Genomic DNA, 24137 nt, shown 5'->3' with positions numbered 1-24137 from the left:
ATGAGCTTACCGTCCATATACTCGGCATCTGCCGATTATTTCAAAGATGCATTAGATTTTCTAAATAAATATCAGTGGTTATATAATTATCCAAATACGCATATTCTCGTAAAAGACATCTTGACAAATTTTCCGAGTGATTGGTGCGAGTATTTTCAACAATTGCCAAACGATGAATTGAATAATCTGCCGTTGAAAACATTAAAGGTAAGTAGGGAATATATTTTACATTTTTGACATCATAAAAACGTCTAAAGATATTTTATATAATATTCTTTAACTTATTATGATGGGAAACATCAAAGGACGAAGAGGAATTCATAAAAAGCAAGCATCTTGCTTAAAAAATATCAAAGAATGGACGGGGATAAGGGAAGCAAGAAGAAAGAAAGTTTCGCCATGTTAATCACCAATGTCAGGGGACTTGATGAGGCACGTACAAATGTATATTTGTATGATTGTATTATTTCCACTGGTTATCCATGTATCCTGATGTCAGTTAATTTGTTAGCTAGATTTTTTTTTGCTGATGACTATCCGTTGGATTTTCTTTGTAATTTACTTTTGAGTCCATTTGTTTACTATGGCTTGTTGCAGCTGCTGTAAATCATATTTATCCGTTGCTAGAAAAACTGTCATCGTCATCATTCAATTATGATAATAACTCCTTTGGCAATTATACCTTCTGTTCTGTCTTATACAACAAGAGCACACGGCCGTGTCGAACTCTGCTCATAACATATTTAGATGTTTGATCTTTAATTCTGTCAGCTGTCTGATTCCAGTACAAACTGCCTTTTGTCCGAATGGATGGAGAAACAACATGATGGAGTGAGGTTGATACAAAAATTCCAGAAAGAACGATTGAAGAAAGATGGTCCAAATATGGATGTTTTTGACTGATTAAATAGAGTATAGAGAAACAATTTTATCGTGGTAACAAAAATTATAAAATATCTTTAGACACCATTGGTTTGTGCACATAATACCGTTAATATTCATTGGTTTAAATTTTAGAATTCACCTCCCAGTCTCCAAGAACTTATTAATGATATTAATAAACTAAAACCAAACTTGAAAAGCCAAGATTTTAAACACGAAGATGACATATTTTCACACAACTGTTGTTTGAGTAACAAAAAACGACACGAAATAGTTATATTAGCTCCAGTAATCGATCAAATATCTAAAAAAGTTGAAGCTGATCTGATCGTAGATATTGGTTCTGGTTTGGTAAGTAAAATGCTACCAACTTAATTAAGGATTTATTTTTATATTTCAGTATTTCAATTTTATCTCTATAAACCATGATTTTACGGTTATTCATAATAGTAAGTCGTCATTAAAGTGGCCCAGTGTCATCCTAAATTAAATTTTCGTTATCTTCTAATATTTTATAGTACTTGATGGCGACTCATTGCCAAAACTCTAATGTTAGAACGTCAACTGTTTGGAAATTCGACAATTCCAGCGATGTTGTTAGAATTGTGGAATTCGTATATAAAATAAGTCTAAAAGTCTTTACAAGACCAGCTTTAAACATTTAAGCTGCTTATATTTTAGATTAAATGAGTTACTGAAAGTAAATAATAGTGTATTTCTTTGCAGGGTTATCTCTCACATCATTTACATTCCAAATACAAACACAAAGTACTAGGCATCGAATGTTCCAAGCAGTATGTAGTTCAGGCCTATAAAATGCAACAAAAGATATACCCACATTGCAAAAATGAAGTACAGTTTGTAGATCACTATATCGACGCACAATCTGCTGAGAAGATAACATCTCTAGTAAAAGAAACTTTCACTGATTTTGACCCCAAGTCGGTCTCTTTGGTTGGTCTCCACGCATGTGCAGACCTTAGCGTAACAGTCTTGGATCTGTTTAGTCAATTGGAGCGCGTCAAAAGCTTAGTAATTATGCCGTGTTGCTATCACAGACTTAAATTAAAAGAGGAACAGGCTGACAAAGAATACTTTCATAATTTCCCTATTAGCACTGTTTTTAAAGATATTTTTAATAAAGCTATTGGTGAATATTTTCTAAGAAGACCCTTTTTGAGATTAGCTTGCCAACAAGCTTCTAGAAACTTTTGTAGTATGTCTCAAAAAGAACATGTGGAGCATTCTACAAATCTAATGTTTCGCTGTGTACTACAGTTGGTTGCAGAATCAGGTGGGTTACATTTTGTTCTGAAGTAAATGGAGTGAGCGTTTCAGTGTAAAAAGTATTTAGTTTTGTTGCGTTCTTGTTAGATATTCTCCATTATGGTGTATATATTCTTTTGTATGTGATCTTTCAAAGTGTTTAAATTGGACGGCTCATAAGACGTATAGCCCTATAGTCTTATTTTATCCACTTTTGGGGAATTATTCCTGTATTATATATAGTGTTAAATATAATATATTATGATCATCATCATCATTTATGATCCAATCTATCTGAATCAAATTTGAGTCTTTTTTTATTCGGGATCCAATTCTTTTTGTCCACAGATCATCAACCTTTAACATTATTCTTTAACTTTAACATTATTTACTGTTGTTCGTGTGAGTGCTGTTCAGTGCTTGTTCAGCGCTGGCAGAATGCACTGATTAAATACTTTTTTTTCTCTTATACTCATTCTCTTCTCTTCTTTTCTTATACTCATTAGAGTATAGAGGCTAAATATCTGGAAGGAAAAATATCCTTCATCTTTCTAAATGCAGCCCAAGCTAGTTTTATTTTCTCTTCAGCTTGATTGTTTGATTGCCTCGACTTATTCTGATCTCATGGCCCAAATACTTGTAGGCGTCAATTATCTCGATGTCCCTTTCTTTACCTGAGATATTTTTGATGTGTACTAATTTGGTCAAATTGTGTTTTTGAACAATTTATTTTTAAGACCCACCCTTTTTGGGGCAGTATGGAGTTCTTGGAGCACAACATTATCTGCGCCTCGTTAAAGCTGTCCACAATGAGAATGATCTCATCTACAAACTTAGATTATAAAAATTTTCCACGAACATTGATACCCTTCTCGTTCTAATACAGGGTGAGTCATGAGGAACTTTACATACTTCTACCATATGTAGAGTCCCTCAGGGAGCATATCATGTGGCCACTAAAAAATGTCAACTCCTCTTCTTTATTAATTAACAGGGTGATTTGTGTAATTGACCATTTATTTCATTTTACTGTAGTGTTTATACGGCTCATTTGATTTTTTTAATTTTTGCATGATACAGTACACTACTATCAAGCATTCGACTGGTATTAGCTAAACTAAAAAATTCCAGGACTGGCTTTGGAAAAATTAATTTAGGGATTCGTATTAAATATTACACCCTGTATATATATATTTTTTTAAATGCAATAAGTGATTTTCAAACTACATAAATAGCCAATGAAAACGACATATGCGACAATGTTGTCGCACTTTTATTAAATTTTTAGTGAACGATCAAATCTTACCAAAAATAGAACAACCATAATGAAGTATAAAATTATAAGGTAATTAATTTAAACAAATGTTATAAATTTCAAACATTTTAATTGAAATCATAAACTGAGTCACTGCACAACAAAAAACAGTAACTACTAACAATAACGAAGAACAATTTAAAAAAAAAACTAAAAATATGTACATAGTTATGATAAACCCATAAATTAGAACTGGAAAAGATACAATAATGGTAACAAAATAAAAATAATTCAAAATAGATTTTCGAAATGGAACCCTGCAGCCTGTACACATTTTTGTTGCCGAATTGTTAATTGACGTATTGAATTACGGATACTCTGGGGATCGTTTCTAATAGTATTACAACAATGTATAATTTTATCAATTAATTGTTGTCGGTTATTAATATTCACTGCGTAAACTAGTTGCTTCAATCGTCCCCAAATATGGTAATCAACGGGATTGAAATCAGGGGATCTTGAAGGCCACGAAATAGCACCTGCACGTCCTATCCACCTGTTGCCATAAACATTATTGAGATGTTGTCTCACTGCCAGTAAAAAGTGTGGGGGTGCCCCATCATGCTGAAAATACATCCCTCAGATAGCAACGCTCGCGTTGGCAAGCAAATTCGGCAAAATATTTTGTAGAAAGTTCAAATAGACCTGCCCTGTTAAAGGACCATCAAAAAAGTGAGGACCTACTAATTGGTTATTTATGACACCAATCCACACGTTAACCGAAAACCTTAACTGAGAACGACGTTCTCGAATAGCATGGGGATTTTCTTCTGCCCACACATGTGAATTTCGTGAATTATTTATCCCGTCTCTGGTAAATTGGGCTTCATCTGTAAATAGTGTCCTGTATAGCGTTGGTCGATTATTGTTAATCCATCTACAAAATTTCAACCTATCGATCTCATCTCCAGCATGTAGTCGCTGAACCATTTGAATGTGATATGGGTATAGATTATTTTTTTGTAAGACTCTACTTACTTTTGATTGACTTACTTTACATTGAGTTCTCGACTTATTTGTCTAGTGCTTATTGTAGGGTTCATAGTAACTGCGTCCATAATGTCATCTTCCTGCGCTTCATCTACATGTCTCTCTGTTGTTCCACTAGGAAAAGTGCCATTTTCTCGCAAATAATTAAAAACTGACCCAAATGTTGGATGACTGGGAGTTCGACGATTAGGAAATCGATTAGGAAATCTGCGATATTCTCTACTAGCAGCCCTACCATTCCCATTACAGAATCCATAAACAAATATTATGTCTGCATATTCTGTGGTCGAAAACATAATAATGCTGCATCAAAATAATGCCCCAATACGATCTATGAGTAAAAATTTAAAATTGAAAAACAATTGATTCTATCGTAGAGATAATACAAAGTGACAGTAAAGATGTTAATTTTCTACGTATTAGATTATGTTGTAGGAACTCATTTTAATTAAAATGTTTGAAATTTATAACATTTGTTTAAATTAATACCTTATAATTTGATACTTCATTATGGTTGTACTATTTTTGGTAAGATTTGATCGTTCACTAAAAATTTAATAAAAGTGCGACAACATTGTCTCATATGTCGTTTTCATTGGCTATTTATGTAGTTTGAAAATCACTTATTGCATTTTAAAAAAAATTTATACAGGGTGTAATATTTAATACGAATCCCTAAATTAATTTTTCCAAAGTCAGTCCTGGAATTTTTTAGTTTAGCTAATACCAGTCGAATGCTTGATAGTAGTGTACTGTATCATGCAAAAATTAAAAAAATCAAATGAGCTGTATAAACACTACAGTAAAATGAAATAAATGGTCAATTACACAAATCACCCTGTTAATTAATAACGAAGAGAAGTTGACATTTTTTAGTGGCCACATGATATGCTCCCTGAGGAACTCTACATATGGTAGAAGTATGTAAAGTTCCTCATGACTCACCCTGTATATTGTGTTACAGTTTTATTCTAGAAAAGTTGTAAACAATTTAGGAAAAATGTCTCTTTGTCAGATGCCTCTTTCAATACGAAAGATCTCAGTATCCCCATTAAGTCTTAAACACCCTGTAGCATGTTCATAGATGTATTTGATGAAGTATGCGTATCGGTAGTTTTTTCTACATAGGTAGTTTATTCTACATTGCGATGGAACATTTCAATTGGTTGACTGTGTCAAAGGTATTTCAAGATCGACAAAGACAAGTATCCCGGGCCCGTGTCTCTTATATTCAGCGGTTTTTTCGATTAACGACTTGGTTTGTAAATGATCATTTGTTCCGTATCTAGCTTTAAATCTTGCTTGTTTACAAGGTTGATAGAAGTCTTTATTCCACTGAAGCGGATTTTTTTTTCTTCATTATTTTTACTGCGATTTATATTTGACATTTTTTCTAAGTACTTAATAACTTTTATTAAGTTATGGGTTACGGTTTCGACATCCATGTAGTCTATGTTAGTTGTCTACAGGTATCTCAGAATTTCCTCTTCGAAAGACATGGTATTTTGAATTGGATTCCATCTTATTGAGTGAGTTTCTGTTATCATTTTGTATCTTTGTTTTTGGAGATTTAGTATGATCTTCTACTCTTACCATTCCATGGTCACTTTCCATTGACCAGCTATTAAGGACTGTTCCACCATCTACTATATTTTGTTGTTGGTAAGGACAAAATCGATTTCGTTAAAAAGCTAAGAAATCCAAAAACATTTTACCTCTTTCATAAGTTTGTCTGAATCCGTAGGGACTCGCTGCAATTTCGGTTTGGTCCAGTTTACATAACAACTTTACATTAAAGTTGCTCATTATTAGATTGTGTGTAGTAGGTGCAAGTCTTATCGCATTCTCTAGGTTTTCATAAAAGGTTTCCACTTCCTTGTTTGAGTTCCTGGATGGAGGAACACATTCTTGAATTATTTAACGCTGGTTTTATTTTTAAGTTTCAATTTGCAGATAATTATTCTTGGGTTAATCGCTTTAAGTTGTTGAATGTTCTTAGTGTGCCTGTTATATATCATAAATCCAATATCTGCTATTTTTCTTTGTTTCCCATATAGAAAAGTCGATGTCCTGATTTGAAGGTTATACATTCCTTTCCTTCTCGTCTTACGTCACAGAGATCCACATCGTCCCATTTTATATGTTCTAACTCTTCTTCTAGTAACTTTTCCAGTATTCTTACATTGTACGTGGCAATATGCTTGGTCCTCGTTCATGGTAGCCTAATCTGACCCAAGGGCTCTTCGTAGTTTCTGTTTGCTGTCTTTTTCGTGATCGCTACCTTGATCAAGGATCAGCTCACTGCCAGGGACTCAAAGCCGTGTTTTTGTTGTCTGAAGCATGTTTGTATTTTAGTCAAACTCTACCGCCCTGGTCAGTGCGAATTAATAGAGGGTAGGATGAAGGTGGGAGTTTTTAAAGGGAGCGAAAGATAAGGAGCGAGGGGAAATCAGCGGCTAGCATAAGGTGGGGTCACCAAACCTTGTAGCAGGCTTTCTTCTACTATAATGGCAGAAGAATGCTACCTACTAAAATATTATACCTAAATATGATACTGTATTATATCTTGTTAAATTATCCTGTTTTTGATTGTGATTTCATTCCTATAAATTAGTTGCTTGACCAAATTTCTTCAGCTATTCTGGTAACTCTTTTATTCCATTATCTATTTTGTTGTATCCGTTCTTATTCTTATCCTTAACCTTTCGTCGAACCTCCATTATGCTCAAAATCTCCTCTCATTCACTCCTTCCTCTTTTTTCTTTGAGACAAAAATTTGTATATTAGTTGTCATATTTTGAGTCGACTCTTGAATCTTCTCTAATGTATTTATGGTCTTTTTGTCAAGACATAAACAATATTTATTTTGTTTTGTTTTAGAAAACTTAGATATCAAACGTCTTAAACGAAAATCAACAACAGACACGTCAACTATAGACATCGAAGACTACTTGAATCATCTACCAAGTACACATCAACTGAAACCACGCAACTCAAAAGATAATCAGATAAGTATTACTGATGAGATATTCTTGAATAAAATGCGTGAAAAGTGGAATGAGTACAAAGACAAATGTTTTTTGTTGGAGATTTTAACGGGACTTCAAGCTTCTTTACAAAATGTATGTGAAAACATTGTTTTACTAGACAGGGTGGAATATTTGAAGGAAAAAGGATTCGAAGCTCGCGTACAAAAAATTACTGATGATTTAGTGTCACCTCGATGTTATGCACTGATAGTTACAAAGTAGCGATAACGTAAATGTACATGTAAATTTTAATTGAAAATTTATTTAAGGTTATATGTTTTTATTAATAAAATATACGTTTTATTGCATCTGTTTTATTTATTACTTAATTGCTAGCAACAATTTCTGTTCCATTTGCGATAAAATTCTTTCATTACAAAATACAGTTTGCAAGATGTATAGGTTAATAACACAACATGGTATAGACCACAACACAGTGGCCCTTATTGAAAACCTATATTGGGATCAAATGGCGTCGATCAAAATAGACAATCGTATGACAGCAGAAATGTCAATAAAAAGAGGAGTTCGCAGGGCTGTGTACTTTCTGCACTATTGTTTAATATATATTCCGAAAAGATCTTCCAAAATGCCCTCGAAAATATTGAAGAAGGAATAAAAATCAACGGAGAATATGTAAACAACTTAAGATACGCCTACGACACCGTCATTATAGCGAACAGTGCTGAGGGTTTGCAACGACTTTTGAATGCCATAACCAGAGAAGGAGATAGCTTGGGGCTGAATATAAACACAAATAAAACAAAAGTAATGGCCGATGCACGTGCACCAAATGCCGACATTAATATTCGTATCTACAACAAACAGATAGAACCCGTACAAAAATTCCAGTATCTTGGTTGCTGGATAACAAACGATCTTGACTACGAAGTTAAAATACGTGATCGTATCTAGGTCCGCTTTTCAAAGAATGAAAAAATTCCTAATAAACTCTACCTTATCGTTGGATATCCGATACCAATTTGTAAAAACATTCGTTTATTCTATATTGCTATACGAATTGGAAACATGGACTCTCGGAATCACAAGTATTAGACGTATAGAAGCCTTTGAGATGTGGGTTTTTCAAAGGATGCTGAAGATCTCTTGGACGGAGCACGTGACCAACAACGAGGTGCTGAGAAGAATGGGGACTGAGAGAGAATTCCTAAATATTGTAAAAACCAGAAAAACGAGTTATCTAGGACATATTTACAGAGGAGAAAAATACAACTTACTACGACTGATAATGGAAGGAAAAGTGGAAGAAAGAAGAGTTCCAGGAAGAAGAAAATGCTCCTGGCTGAAAAATGTAAGAGACTGGACAGGCATGGACACACATTCGATACTAAGAACAGCTCAAGATAGAGCAATTTGCTGTAATTATAGCCAACCTTCAGTAACGGAGAGGGCACCTTAACAAGATAGGTTAATAACCAATACACCTAATTGGATCAATAAACAGTATATACAGAAATACACAGTTTAAAGTGGGAAAGCTCCCGAAGGTTGGCTATATACCATAGTAGTAAAAAAACTTTACAATAAAGCAAAAACATTCAAATGGATTACAATAATTGTTGAAATTGTTCAGAAGGAACGTTTTTGCTCTTATCCAGACCATCTCCAGTGAACTTTGAAGTACTTGCGAAAATAAACTCATCACCAAGCAGTGGGTGTGTTTAAATTACTTATTAGATGGTTAAATATTTAACTTTTCGGAAACCGTATGTCCCTACTCGAAACTTACACCCACATGAGACTTAGATGCCAGCCAACAGAAATACAAATATCACGATTAAAATGGAGTTAAGCAAAACAAAACCGATCTAACCGACATAACAGTTTCGTATAAGGTAGAAACGCTAGAACTGCATTTGAGCTATTCTCTGTAACTCTTTTGTATGTCAATAGTAAATTTCTGTATGTTAATAGGTACCGGTTTTTCTTTCTCCAAATTCGCGAGTTCGAAGTATAGATACATTTTTTAAGATATATAGACATGGTCATCGAAAAAATGAGCCCATAGAGACAAAACTTACATTTTATTCAATCATATTCTTATTCTCTAAGGGTCACAGAAATGTGTAATATACCAAGTCTGAATTGTTAATATAAATGGGACAGATAAAATTAAATTAGAAGAATTATTAAGTACTTAACAAAACAAAATAATTTGGTTAATTGTCATTAAGATAATGAGTAATATTAAAATAATACAAGAAAATATCTTCAGAACAATATTCAATACCTATCTTAACCTCAAATTTTCTTTTCCATGCATATTGTCATCCAATATGAGCTTATAAAGCATAATTTGATTTAAATGTCGACCAACATTAAAATTATACGGCGACTGAACATGTGGTACTTATCCCAACTATTAAAAGTAGTAAATCAATAAGCTACTCCCTAGTTACTACAATGGTTACCATATAAATATAAAAGATTGTTTGACCTTTCATTAATTTTTTATTAAAAGACTGTGATTATATTTTAGAAAATGGCAACAAGGTAAGGTTTGGTTGACTATTATTTTACTTTTTCTCGTCAATTTGTTGACTTACTGTTTACGTATACAGAGCCATTGATAAGAACACATAATTATTAGAGTAGTCTAGGGAATGAAAAAAACGCTGTTCGAAATGTTAGCCAGTTGAACATTAGGTACGCTTTTTTTTCGATGGCTCTATATAATGAACGTGAACGGTTTTTAGTTTGTCAAGTAGTGTTAATATTTATATATTTAAACCACGTAATGTTTTTTATAATTATCATTTAAATAGAGATTTCCACAGATTTAACACTCTATTCACTATAGTTGTTGGTTCATTGAAATTATAGTCACATTATACGTACTCATAACCAATATTCATTGTAACTTAAAACTAAAAGATTATTAAAACGAAGTTTGTCAAAAAAATAAAAAAGTTGTGACGAAAAAAGTGCGCAACAAAAAAATGAAAGGCTCAAACTAAAGGAGAAACTTCTCTAATGCCTAGTTTAATAAGATATGAAAGAAGAGGAAGAAGATACAACGGAAATAAGGTGACATGAATCTAGAGTAGTGATCTGAGAATTACCGAATACAAAACATAGGGAAAACAATGAAAACAAGTAAGCTTTGTTCACTTTTTGGTTGATGTGCAGAGATACGAAATTGTTATTCTTAGCTTCACTGCGACAGTAATCTTAATCTAACTTTTACCTTCGACGGCAGAGTATTAACATTATTGATTTATATGTAATGTGAAATTATTTATGTCAAAAATAAAAAATATCGCTATCTAATAAAATACTGTTTACTTTTGTAATCTTTTTGAAGCTGTTTTTACAACAAAGGTTTTTAAACTTTGATAATTGAGCTCTTTGTCACAAGTGTTTATCTTTGACGAAATATTAATCATGACTAAATTTAAATTGGGCATTATAATACAATGTTATCTAGAAGATCATATCGAATTAGGTATGAATTTTTATATTATTGGTTAAGAAGTATCAGATGGAAGAGATGCACGATGATGCATTGAAATATTTATTTTACTGTAATATACTTTATATATATATATATATATATATATATATATATATATATATTACATATATGTGTATATACGTACTTATATGATTTCTGCGGTGTTTGACTCCTCGTTGAATAATTTTAGTTTTTAGAAAAAAAGATTGTTTTGACCACGTTTCGCCAAATTCACACTTCCCGTTATCAAATCATATTATTCCGCTTCTTTTAGATTTTATAAGAGAACTGTTCACTTCGAGCATTTTTTCCTGTTAGGGTTATTTGGGAAGATCTAATATATAGAGGTTGAATAGAGTGGAGGCAAATCAGATCCCTGTTGTAGTTCGTTGTTTAACTTCATCTGTTTGCTTATATTGTTGCATGGTACAACGCGGAAGTTTCTAATAGCATGCTGTTAATTAGTCTCCCTGTGGTGCGGCATGGAATCACCTTAAAAAGTTTATATAGAAGACTTTCTGTCCAGACTGTGTCGTAGGCAGTTAAATCTACAGAATCAACTGCTGTTTTTTCTTGTTTTTGAAACTCAATCTCTATACGTGTAGTAATACCTGGTCTATATGGCTTCTATTTGCTTAAAGCCAGCTTGCTCTGGAGGTAGGTGCTCTGGGTAAGGATTTTTGGTCCTATTCTATTAAGCAGCAGCCTTTAGTATTTTGTAGCAGCAGCTTAAGAGAGATATTGGTCTGTAACTATCTGGTTTATTACATATATCTAGCTAATCACGTGGATTATACACATATATACAAGAAACTCCCAATATATTCCATCAAACCCTGATACTTTGCCTGTTTTGATATCGGCCAGAGCAGTTAATAGACATTTCTTGACAGAGTCTGGTGTTGATCTCATATAACTTTAGAAATAAAAATAATTCTACAGGCTATTTAATCTGTCATGACCTGTGGATATTCTCGGATAGGTATACTACTTCCACCAAGTTTTTTACATAAGCTCCATGCTTGTGTGCTTGGCATTTTGAAATTCAAGCTCTCAGTTGTTTCATTCCATCTTGTTATGTGTATCATCTAGTTTTATCAGAAGCTCCCCGACTACATCAGGAACACAATTTTCTACATAGGCATTATATACTTCGTCACATTCTTTGTCCATCCTGGAATGTATGGCTGTCTCGAGATTCACTGTTTAGCTGTTGCAATAACAGCACCGGCAAATCTTTCATAAGTATCCACTGTAGCTAGGATCGATCTTATATCCTTATCAAGTTCTTGAGAGAAGGCTCTACTGTCTGCGTTCCAAAAATTTCATCTTGGTCTATGAGTGGATCTAATTTTGGGTATTTACATTCCTGTTTCATATAAAATAAGGCGATGTTGACTTAGTGAAAGTCTCCGAGTAGATTCCTTGTCATATTGAGTAATTGGTTTATAGAGTATTTTGTGTTACAAAGCACAGGAGGGGGTTAGGTTAGGTCTATTCCACGCTGCTGATCTGAATGTGCCAGTATCTTTGGCGTCAAATACAAGATTTAAATTTTCCTCTTCAGCCCAATTTACAAATATATCTCCGTTTTGGTCAGTCCTATTTATGTGATTTTCGGAGCTGGTATTCACTAGGTTCGCATCTTCTATGTTACTGCAAATATATTCTAGTATTTCCTCCTTACCTTCAGCTTGTTCTCGTTATCCACATGTATCTCTTGAATGTCAATCTTCTTATCTTAATCTAGAAGGATTTTTGACAGATGTTATATTATATTAACCTTCATACTCACAAGATTATGTTGCTGCGTTATGTTATTTTTGAGTTTTTCCCAGCTTTCCTCGCTGTTATCGTTTTCTAATTCGACTTTGATTTTTGTTTGTGTTGGCGCCGCTCTCTTGGGTGGGAAGTATTTCAAGATGATTCTTATTTTACATAATACTAGGCTATGGTCGCTACCTACATCTGCTGAGTTGCTACCTACATCATAGATCTTTGTCCACGGATGTTATTAAATGTATATTTGTGTTGGTCTTTGGGGTCAAAAAATGTGTTGTTTATGCTTATTTCGTTATTCGTGCAGAAGTTGATCATCAGTTCTCCATTTTCGTTTTTAACATTATTAACGGTATTACTTGATTGCCTATTCGAGCGTTAAAATCCCCCAATATTATCACCTTCCCTCTGACTTGATCTACTAATTGTTGTAATTGGTCATAAAACGCTTTCCTTGTTGTTTGAGGTTTGCTATTTTCTGATCCGTATACTCCGATGATGTTCAGGTCTTCCTTCTCCATTCTTATCTTTGCTGTTATTATTCTTTATAATATAATCTGCTATGCAGACGACGCAATACTACTCTCTCAAAGTGAAGATGATTACATGTTTACTACAGCAAATTTACTAAGATGTAAATTGGAGCTAGAAGGTCAGATAATAGTACAAGTGATGGAGTTTAAATATCTAGCCATCACATTATCTAGCTACGGAAAGCTCGAAACTGAAGTGGAAGATCAAGTGAATAGAGCAAACAGAGCCACAGGCTGCCTATTTGAAACAATATGAAGAAATAAAAATATCGAGAAAGAAACGAAAGGCAAAATTTACACAACAGTCATCAGATCAATAATGACATATGCGGCAGAAATAAGACCTGACACAGAGAGGACAAAAATGATGTTAGAAACAGCAGAGATGAAAACACTTAGAAAAATTGATGGTAAGACACTATGGGACAGAGCTAGAAGTACAGATATACGACGTAGATGCAAGGTGGAGAACATCAAAAACTGGGTAAGAAATAGAAGAGTAGAATGGAACGATCATATAAGCCGAATGGCAACAAATAGAGTAGTAAAGACGGCAAGAGAGGCACATTGACGAGCAGACAGAGTCATGTCAAAAAGATACTCACAAGATACATAACGTAAAAAAACTGGACGTTTTATTATCATTTGGACGGGGAAATTTTATTGTCATTAAAAGTTACAACAGCTTATGTGTCCTTTCCTTTCCTCTCCTTTCTACAATAGAAACTTGATAAAAAATAATCATCAATCGTTATTCTTTTTGATGAGGTCGCTTTTAGAGATACCTAGGAATATGTTCGGGAGTGGCATTCCCTCTGTTTAATTTATGTTTTCAGTGATCTAGCAGTACGTTAGTCTGGCAGTATTTCAGAAAAACTTTACCAATTTTTCTTGTTTTGAGTTTAATTTTGATAGATGTCATTGGTAATATATTTTTTAACGTAAATGGAACTGTCAAAAACACTTTTTATGTGACAACCTGTCTTTATTTATATATCCATTAATAATTTTATATATTTTTTTTCTAAATACTTATAATGACTGATTTTTTCAGCAAAATGGCACAACAGAACTATGACTACAATGACAAACTGGTTTTCCTTGGCGAATGGTATGATTACGATTCCTCCTACCAAAAAAAATTCATCATTAGTTACTACCCATATGACAATACCATCGAGATCTACGACAAGGAAGCGAAAAAAATGTATTTGAAACGCACCAAACTCGACGATCTGCGCATGGAGGACATGTTTGTCGGTAACACTGTGCGAATTTATAGTAGACAGATCAAAATAACCGGTTATGCGGATTGTCGCACGCAGAAGTATGTAGGAAAGTTAAGAGAAAAGACATTGGTGGTTTTAAAACCGACAGTGATTGATAAACTGGGAATAGTTATTAATATAATCCAGGAGAATCAGTTTCATATATCCAAACTAAAAATGTGCCATCTAAGTAGGAAAGAGGCTTTAGATTTTTACGAAAGAATGAAGGGAGACACAGTTCTGCCATTTATTTTAGAAAATATAGTTTCTGGACCAATTGTTGCTATGGAACTGATAGGAGAAAATGCCGTAGATCGATTGCAGACGCTAATGGGACCAGTAGATCCCGTGGAAGCTAGGAAAACAGCACCTCAAAGTCTTAGAGCCGTACACGGTCACGACAGTAGAGCTACTAACGGCTTTCACGGTGCCTATACAGTTGAAGAAGGAATGTTAGAATCAGCTTTCTTCTTTTCTACGAACGATGTGACACCATCACCCACAGTCAAGTTGGAAAATAGTACATGTTGCGTTATAAAGCCTCATGCGATCCAGGAAGGAAAACTTGGGCATATAATTTCAACAATATCCAATTCCCATTTTAAAATCACGGGTGCCCAGATGCTCTATTTGACGAGTGCTAATGCTGATGAATTTCTGGAGGTATATAAAGGAGTGGTCAGCGATTATCACGCACTACTGTTAAGTTTTCTGGATGGTCCATGTGTTGTTCTGGAAATATCGGGTAAAAACAATGAAATGAACGTTCACGATGAGTTTAGGAAGTTTGCCGGGCCAGCTGATACCGATATAGCTAAACAAATCCGTCCTAATTCTTTAAGAGCTCAATTTGGTTGTGATAAATACAAAAACGCAGTGCATTGTACGGACTTACCTGAAGATACGGTGTTAGAACTTGACTATCTTTTTAAAGTACTTAAAGATGGTTAATAATTAGCCTAGAATAGGTAATTTTGTACTTTTATACGTTTTATACACTACATTTTTTAGATTTTAGTAAATAATTTTCATAAGTAATGACTTTTTCTTATTATTTTAACAGAGATAATACATATTTAGAACAAAGACTCTACTACAAGAACATTGGACTCCACCAAACCTGTGTAGCCCTCGACAATGTTCTCGTCCCAGTCTTGTATTTCTCATAAACCTATGACCTCATAAGAGAAGTTTTAGTTTTCTACTGCGAATACGAATTACGAAAAAAAAAAAGAACAAAACCGATATATTCTGGTAATAAACTTACACTTAAAAGGAGTAGCATTAGTCAGAGTAGTAGAAATAACTAGTATCTCGGATAGATTACTCACATTGAAGAAGAAATAGAGGAACCTTTACAATAACATAACTAAAGCATAAAATACCAATAAAAGTCATTTCAACTATTTAATTGCTGACTTTAATGCTAAAGTGTGAAAGAGAACAAGTCTTGGGAAAGTTTGGTGTCGGTTAGAGAAAAAAACATGCCTATTGCAAATACATTCTTTAAGAACAAATCGAACAAAAAATGGACTTGGTAGCACCAAATCGAACCACTAAGAACGAAATTGACTTCATTCTAACCAACAAGATTGCTACAATAAAAGTGTCAATGCAATAAATAAATTTCAAACAGGCAGCGACCATGGACTACTTAAAGCAAAAATTGTTCTAGATCTGAAACTAGAAAGAACAAAATTAAAAGTAACCGGTATATATCGAGGGGTTCGAGCGAAAACCCGATAAATGACAAAATTATGAAATCCGGTATTTTTATTTCTTCTGTATTAAAAACACGTCTTCTATCACTGAAAAAATTTTTAAATTGATATTAACATTTTTAAGCACAATAATTGATAAAAACCAAACATGGTAAAAACCGTTAACTCATATTTTTAAATAACACCAACCCGATAATATAACTTTACTAATAAAAATACTTTGAAGTAAACATATTTATAATATGAGAATCCGGTAGAATCATTTATCTTCTTTTCCTGTGTAAAGTTACTAATTTTATTAGAAATATTTCTGAGTTAAAAACAGATAATTAATTTTATCGGAAATTGAAATTCATAATAAATGTCTGAACTAGAAAATCAGTTCTAGGAAAAATAAGCTAGAACAACTTAACTGCTTTCTTTTTAAAAGAAATTCACAAGTTAAGATTTTAAAAATATATAAATACATTTATCGGATATTAAGATTACAAAGCTGTTAATTTTAACAAAATATATTCATGCGAAAATCCAATAAAGAATTTTATACTATGATACTTTATTAAATTTCAGCACATTTTTGTCCTGCGAAAACCCAGTAAATCAATTTTAGGTTACACGAAGTACAATGATTTACCTTTTTGGGTCTGTAGTTCTGATTAGTTCACTCATGTCTGGACATGATTACGAACGTTGCGTTCTCTAACAAAAGTATAGTTTGATTTAAGGTGACGATACTACTTCTTTATTTGGAGGTGATTATTCTGACGTGGATCCAAACTACTGCACAGAGTCATTTTTGGATTCTGAAGATATTGGTGTATTTGAAAATGATCTCGTAAACCAAAAAAAGTTCAACGTAAGAAAATTTTATACTCTGAGACGTCTACATCTTTAGTGACATTAATAATTGAAGGCATTTTAGAAACAGTACTGCGTAAGGTAACAAAGCCAAAAAGGTGGCGTAAAAGTAATCCCGCTGAATGGAAATTGAATATTGCGAAAAAAAGACGGTCAGAAGGGAGCACATATATAACGAAAAACAAAATCAGAGCTCCCAAGGTACCCCAGCAAGTCAATTGTGATAAATGTAAATTTAAATGTACTGAAAAGTTTTCTGAAGATTACAGAAACAAACTCTGTAGAAATTACTAGAGTCTAGATTTTAAATATAGAAAAAATTTTATTTTGCACAATATAACTCTAAAACAAAATTAGGACTAGACTTGTCCTTAAAACTTCCAAAAGAAAGGAACGAAAATTTAGCAAGAAATGATTCTTTCCACTAGCTAACAACGAACGGATTCCAGTGTACCAAAAGTTTTTTACAAAAACGCTGTGTATATCCCCAGATGTTATAATAAATGCTGTAGCTAAGACTGATTCTACTAGTTGCTATTCTAAAGAAGACAATTGCGGAAAACAGGAACCAGTTAACAAAACAAAGGCTGAAGATGTTCTAATTGTTAAAAGTCATATTGAATCCTTTCCGGTTATGGAATCTCATTATACCCGAAAGGATACCATTAGAAAATACTTTAGAGATCCCACTCTAAATATCAAAAAAATGTACCAGCTTTACTTAGATATCTGCATCGAAAATAATAGAAACCCTGTTGCTTTACGTAAATATTGATCTATTTTTTGTGAAGAGTATAATCCAAGTTTTTTCACGCCCAAAAAGGACCAGTGTCTTATCTGTGCCAAATATGCTAAGGCTGATCTAGAGCAGAGAAAAAAACTTGATAATAATCTACGAAGAACATAGAAAAAGAAACGAAATTTGTCAGGCCGCTAAAAGAATAGATAAAGACAAAGCAAATAAAGACAAGACATTTATGTCTGTAACATTGGATTTACAAGCAATTTTACAAATACCCGAAGGATCTATTAGTCAATTATACTATCGTAGAAAATTGGTAGTATACAATCTTACTATTTGGGAATCACCGTTACCCAATAACGCATATTGCTTGTGCTGAAATGAAATCAATGGCAAAAAGGGTAGTTCTGAAATCGGAACTTGTATGTATTACTATTTAAGTGAATGCTTAAGACTTGAGGTTAAGCATGTAAAAATTTTTTCAGATACTTGTGGCGGTCAAAACCGTAATCAGTTTATAGCCGTACTGCTGTTGTGGATAGTACAAAATATTGACCAATTGGAAATTATAGAACAAAAGTTCTTAGAAGCAGGACATACTTATATGGAAGTGGATTCTATGCACTCGGCAATAGAATATGCAAGTAAACATGTAAATGTAACTTGCATGAATGACTGGAAAAATATATTTCAAACAGCAAGAAAACAGAAAATGAAGACAGTAGACAATGTGAAACATAATATAGGCCCATACAAGGTAAAAGAAATAAAATATAATTCGTTTCGTGTTGCACCTCTAAGTTATTTTGTTGAATTCTTGAAATGGCCGGCATATATTTAGTTTTCTGGATGTTAATCAGAAGTCCGATGTTTTCTGCGGCATTTTTGATACGTGTAAAAGCCTCCACTGCTTCATTTTGGGTTCTTCTGCTTTGGGCCCCGACTGTTTGTAAAATTTTCTGTATTCGTGTTCTCTATTAAGGTTTTCCATTTCTTCGAACTCTTTATTGATTTGTTGCCGCTTTTTCTGTTTGTGTTTTTGTTTTTCCTCTCGTCAATAATCACGTTAAATATATATATATTGAAGAGACATTGTCATAAATAAAGTATATCCCTATTAGGTCAAAAGATTAATTATTAAATTTATCTGTTCATCATAAGTAAAAAACCTTGACTTTGTTTAATATAATGATAAAATGAAAAATATGTAGCTCTATCCAAGACACCTTCAGTTGAATTATGATCTAAATCCTATATGTAGAAAGGTCAAGTATGTATTGTCAAAATTTACAAGAGCTTAAAAGTATATGTTCCTACTGTAATATTTAATACAAGAGATTTTACGTAACTTAAGATATGTTAATTCTTGTCTTGATATAACAATTTAATCTTATCCATATGCCACTTGTAATCTTCCGGGTATAAAAGTGAAGCAATCGCTTATTGGAGAGGTATTACGAATTCACCAAAATGAATACTTTGTTGCTAGCTTCAGTCTTCTGCGCCATCTTCGCCATCGGTCTTACCGTACCTGTTCTCACAGGTACAGGTCCATCTTTCGACGTTGTCGATGGACAATGCGACAATGTCACCAGAGACGATTTGGTCCGCCAAGAGCAAGTAGACAAGGGTGGTTTTCCACTTGTTACCAAACAAGCTGATGTAAGTATTTAAAACTCTCAACTGAATGAACTGTGTTATTGATGGATGTTTGTTAAATTCTTCTAAAGCATATAAAGTTACACAGATGGATTTTAGGTCTTTTGTTGTACCTCTTTTAAGGTACATGAGGATTAAACTTGCCTAAAAATTAGCATCTTGCTTTTTGTCAGATGTCTACCGTATATCAAATTAATCATTAACACAAGATCTACCTGCGTAACTTTCTGTTTCTACTATTGATTTAATTTTTTTGTTAATATTTTTTTGTTTAATATTGCTATGACAAATGGTTTATGAAAAAATGGTTTAACAACAAATTATTATTGTCTTCATGTTTCTTAATATGTAACATATCTTAAGTTGTCTGTAAGTTCTTCACTGAAAAATCCTGCTCAAATAAAAAATCTTTTACAGTTTTAAGAAGTTTAATATTTACCTACATATCCAGTATTAGAGACTTATTTTGAAATACCTTAGACTTTTTCAATTGAATTATATTGTATAAATATAATTCACATGTTGATGTTCAAAAGATAGTAGATTGGTTTCTTTCTTCTTTCTTAAGTTGTTCGTAATAGATTTTCCTTTTTTATTTTCTTTTTAATTCTGTTATGATCATTAATGACTCTTAGAATTTAGTGATTCTAAGTAGTTCTAACTTCGACATATTTATTTTCCTGTATATACTGGTTAGATACCCGCTGTAGCTTATTCTGCAGGTGAAAATAGAAGGTCTAAGGTTGGCAGGACGTAGAAAAACATCGTGGCTGCGGAACATACGAACATGAACGGGAATGACACCAACAGGTTTATTCAGAGCGGCAGTAGATAGAGTAATGTGATCCAATGTGATATCCATAGAGGATAGACAATTTAAAACTCTCAACTGAATGAACTGTGTTATTGATGGATGTTTGTTAAATTCTTCTAAAGCCATAGAGGATAGACAATTTAAAAAGAAGATACATCGGTTGTTTGACAAAAATAAAACGAATTTGTAAAAGATTTGCTTGGCATTGAAGAAATTTTCCCACTTCTAGTCGGAAGGTTGGTAGTGCTTGCTTGATCTATGAAAAAATACCTGTTGGCATTTTTTTCCAAATAAAAAGAAATTAATTTACTTTCAACATTTCAACAGATTTCTGTAATATCGTGAATTATTTTTTGAGTGTTTTTTTATTTTATTTGTGTATCTAATTTTCTTTGAATTCGCTAATAAAAATGGAAAAATAAAAATTATCATAATAAGTAACCAAATCACGTTTTTGAGTAATTTATTGAGAATGAATTTAAAAAGTTTCTTGTTCTTTAGTGATCGAATTGTCTGTTGTTCATAACTACATTATTTCTTTTATGTTCGGGTTTACCTGGATCCGTATTTTATGAAGATTGTTGATCGATTCTTTAGTCTGTTTCGTCAGCCATTTTGTCTATTTTCAACGATTGCCAATTATTTCCAAATCGTCATAATTTGCTCGAAAATCCTTTGTGGATTCCTAGCAACTTCTTTATCTTCTGACCCTTAGAACCTGAAGGTCGCCTTTTACATCTACGTGGTTGACCTTTACTTCTTCTGCCCTCTAGGTTTGATAATGTCAATCTCTTCGTCTATACCTTTAATAAATTTCACAATATCTGGATCTGTGTATAGCTGGTATAATTCAAGTTAAATCTTCGACGCTATATCCCATTTTCATTGGTAAGTATTTTTCTCGAATAAATACCACGTAGTCTCTCTTCGTTTTGATATAAAATCGATATTTCAGCCCCATATATTAAAACCGGTCTTATTCTTCTTCTTCCTCAGCTTTTCCCTTTTTAGCAGTCTCCAACTTCTCCTCCAACATTTCTTTGTTCTCCTCTTCTAACAGGTATCATCAGCAAAGAGCATTGACCGAGGAGAAGGAACCCCCTCCCTTACTTTCTCTGTCAGTACAAGATTAAACAAGTGAGGACTCAGTGAAGAGCGTTGATACAAACTAATCGTCACTGGAAAACTTTCAGTCAATCCGACAGCAGTCCTTACTTTATTGTACGCTCCCTCATACATATTCTTCACGAGATTTACGCACTTCTCAGGAACCCATTTCTCTCTCATACATCTCCATAGCTCTTGTCTAGGAACTGTGTCGTACGCCTTCTCAAGATCTATAAATATCAAACGTAGCTCTCTTTCCTTCTCGCTGTATTTCTCTATCAACTGTCTCAACCCAATCAAAGCATCCTTTGTCATTCTTCCTGGCATAGACCCAAACTGTTCTTCTTCTACCGATGTCTCTCTCCTTAACCTTTGCTTTACAGTTCTCTCCCAAATTTTCATTGTGTGCGACATTAACTTTATTCCTCTATAGTTCTTACAGTCCTGAATGTTCCCTTTATCTTTATACAATGATACCAACACACACTCTTAATGTATTGGGCATCCTTTCTTCCTCATATATCCTACTCATCATTTGCCACAAAATATCAACCCTTTCCTCTCCTAGAGCCTTCCAAACCTCCACAGGTATTCCATCAGGTTCTACTGCCTTACCGTTCTTCTTCCTAGATAACGCCTCGACAACTTCATCTCTCGCTATCCCCGGTATTAACCGGTCTTATTAAGGTCTTGTAAATGTTCAATTTACTGCACGTTTTAGGTTTGTATTTCTCAGATGTTTCTGAAGACCATCGAGTTTTCTTCGACGTACGGGGTATAGTTCACATGGACTCCATCACAACAACGCAACGACTAACATCGCGCATCCTATCAAGGACATCAGACAGATTTAGCATTCTTCGATTTATAATTGTTTCAAAAAATCAAATCCTGCTTGAAAGGAACCCGCCACGAGTCATCAGAGGACGTAAAACAAAAATCAGCTCAACTATCTCTTTTGGGTTGGGTAAATCGTATATGATCCCATTTTTCTGCTTTATTTGCTTCGAAATAATATTAGAAATAATAATTTAACTATGCGGATATTTTAAAAGATGGGCTAAATTTGTTATTAAACAATTTGAAAAAAAAATTAGAAAAATATTTTTTTCCTTTTCGTTGCTCTATCTCAACAGCTATGCATTTTAGAAAAAATTTGTAAATACAGAATAGTTTTGCAATTAAATTTCCTACAAGATAGAATTGATTCTTAATTAAAAAATTATTGCAAAATTAGCAAAAATCAATGATTTTCCAATAATATTTTTTAGGTATTTAAAAGCCACATAGAAACTTCAAAATTTACACAGAAAATCTTTTTAATGTAAAAACAACACTGCACAAAATTTCAGTACAATCCATCAAGTAGTTTTCGCAAAATAACTTTGCAATCCAGATTTTTCAAAAAAATAATAATTTTCAAATTTATGCAGAGCCAACAAAAAAAGCTTTAAAGATTTAAGGTTACAATATCAATGTTAACTGTAGTATTTGTTATCAATTAGTCTAAATACGTTTACCTTTAAATATTAATTTTAATTTAATAACAATTTTATAAATAAAATCCACAATAAATTTGAATTTCCTGTAGTTGTCGATATACCATAAATATCATAAAAATACTTTAAAACAGGTATAATAATATAAATGAATCCTTTTGGGCTACTCTACATCACAGAACTTTTTCGGAATGACTATTTCATCATAAGTATTAATCCTTATATTCTTAAGTTAATTTTTTTCTTCACAAAATTTTTCCAAAAAACACAAGTGTCGAGTTAGAGCAACAAAAAAGAGAAAAACAATTAAATTTTTTTCACAAATTATTTCATAAAAAATTTATTCCAACTTTTGAAGTAACCGCATAGTGAAATTAGTCCTTTTAATAATATTTTGAAGCGCTAAAAGCAAAAAAAATGATCATGTACAATTTACTCAAATTAAAATAGTTACCGCCTGGTCTAACGGCCTATCGGAAAATGACCTTCAGCTCAGCCTCGCATATCATTTATATCATTATATAAAGAAGGCATTAGATAAATATATTATTAATTTATAGTTTGTACTCATTTAACATTCGATTATGTATACTTATACTTATTATTTCCAGGTTGAGTGGTTAGGAGATGTTACGAAAGTAATTTACTGCGTTCAAGCTCTTAGCTCCCAAGACCCCAGCGTTGGATCCACAGCTGAAATTACATCTGGTGGAGTTGGCCATGATTTCGTAAACGTACATTTGAAATCTAAGAAAGGTGGATCCCTCAGGTACGACGTTGAAGTTTACGCCAGAGCAAAGTAAATTTAAATAAAAAAATGTTGAATAAAATTAGATAATAAGTAAATAAAGATAAAAGTATAAAAAATATAAAAGTAAAGTGTTTTATTAAATCCTGATCAAAATTAATGCATCATTATAATTAGAGTTCGGGAAATATTCACTTAAAAAACTCTAAAATATGCATGCAAATATGCACAAAAAACAGTTGAAATATGCACTAAAATATGCTTTTGTGCATTTAATGTATATAAATAAAAAACGCAGTAATACTTGTAATGAAGGTATTTAATTCAATATATTCATTTATTCTTTCACATCATTCTTTATTATAATATTATTACAGTTAAAACTATATATTATTAAATGTTTCTCTAAATTTTCTAGTGAAAAAATAATGTATAATTGAGGGTTCTACAAG

The 24137-nt window shown here is 32.9% G+C and overlaps 3 protein-coding genes across 5 annotated transcripts; all 3 read left to right on the top strand.

The window, feature by feature from the left end:
- Positions 1–7704, top strand: LOC140444664 (methyltransferase-like protein 25B). The gene is made up of 4 exons (XM_072536424.1): positions 1–207; positions 1018–1233; positions 1609–2176; positions 7334–7704. Exons 1-4 carry the CDS (start codon positions 1–3, stop codon positions 7702–7704), a joined length of 1362 nt encoding a protein of 453 aa, XP_072392525.1.
- Positions 7705–9864: 2160 nt separating this feature from the next.
- nmdyn-D7 (nucleoside diphosphate kinase homolog 7) lies at positions 9865–18361 on the top strand. Of its 3 annotated transcripts, XM_072535689.1 has the most exons (3): positions 9865–9996; positions 14324–15505; positions 18344–18361. In XM_072535689.1, the coding sequence occupies exons 1-2, from the start codon at positions 9986–9988 to the stop codon at positions 15486–15488; spliced, it is 1176 nt and encodes a 391-aa protein (XP_072391790.1). In that variant the 5' UTR covers positions 9865–9985; the 3' UTR covers positions 15489–15505; positions 18344–18361. The 3 variants fall into 3 exon arrangements, with proteins under 3 accessions (XP_072391790.1, XP_072391789.1, XP_072391791.1); XM_072535688.1 differs by lacking the exon at positions 18344–18361 and having other exon boundaries at positions 14324–15594; XM_072535690.1 differs by lacking the exons at positions 9865–9996; positions 18344–18361 and adding an exon at positions 10171–10599 and having other exon boundaries at positions 14324–15594.
- A 932-nt stretch (positions 18362–19293) lies between these two features.
- LOC140444064 (uncharacterized) lies at positions 19294–23816 on the top strand. Its single transcript, XM_072535682.1, has 2 exons — positions 19294–19520; positions 23549–23816. Exons 1-2 carry the CDS (start codon positions 19329–19331, stop codon positions 23738–23740), a joined length of 384 nt encoding a protein of 127 aa, XP_072391783.1. The 5' UTR covers positions 19294–19328; the 3' UTR covers positions 23741–23816.
- Positions 23817–24137: the final 321 nt, after the last annotated feature.

This window comes from Diabrotica undecimpunctata, chromosome 6, assembly GCF_040954645.1.
Source record: "Diabrotica undecimpunctata isolate CICGRU chromosome 6, icDiaUnde3, whole genome shotgun sequence".
Taxonomy (NCBI): domain Eukaryota; kingdom Metazoa; phylum Arthropoda; class Insecta; order Coleoptera; family Chrysomelidae; genus Diabrotica; species Diabrotica undecimpunctata.
The sequence above is the reverse complement of the archived record's forward strand: the minus strand, read 5'-3'. Positions and strand labels throughout refer to the sequence as shown.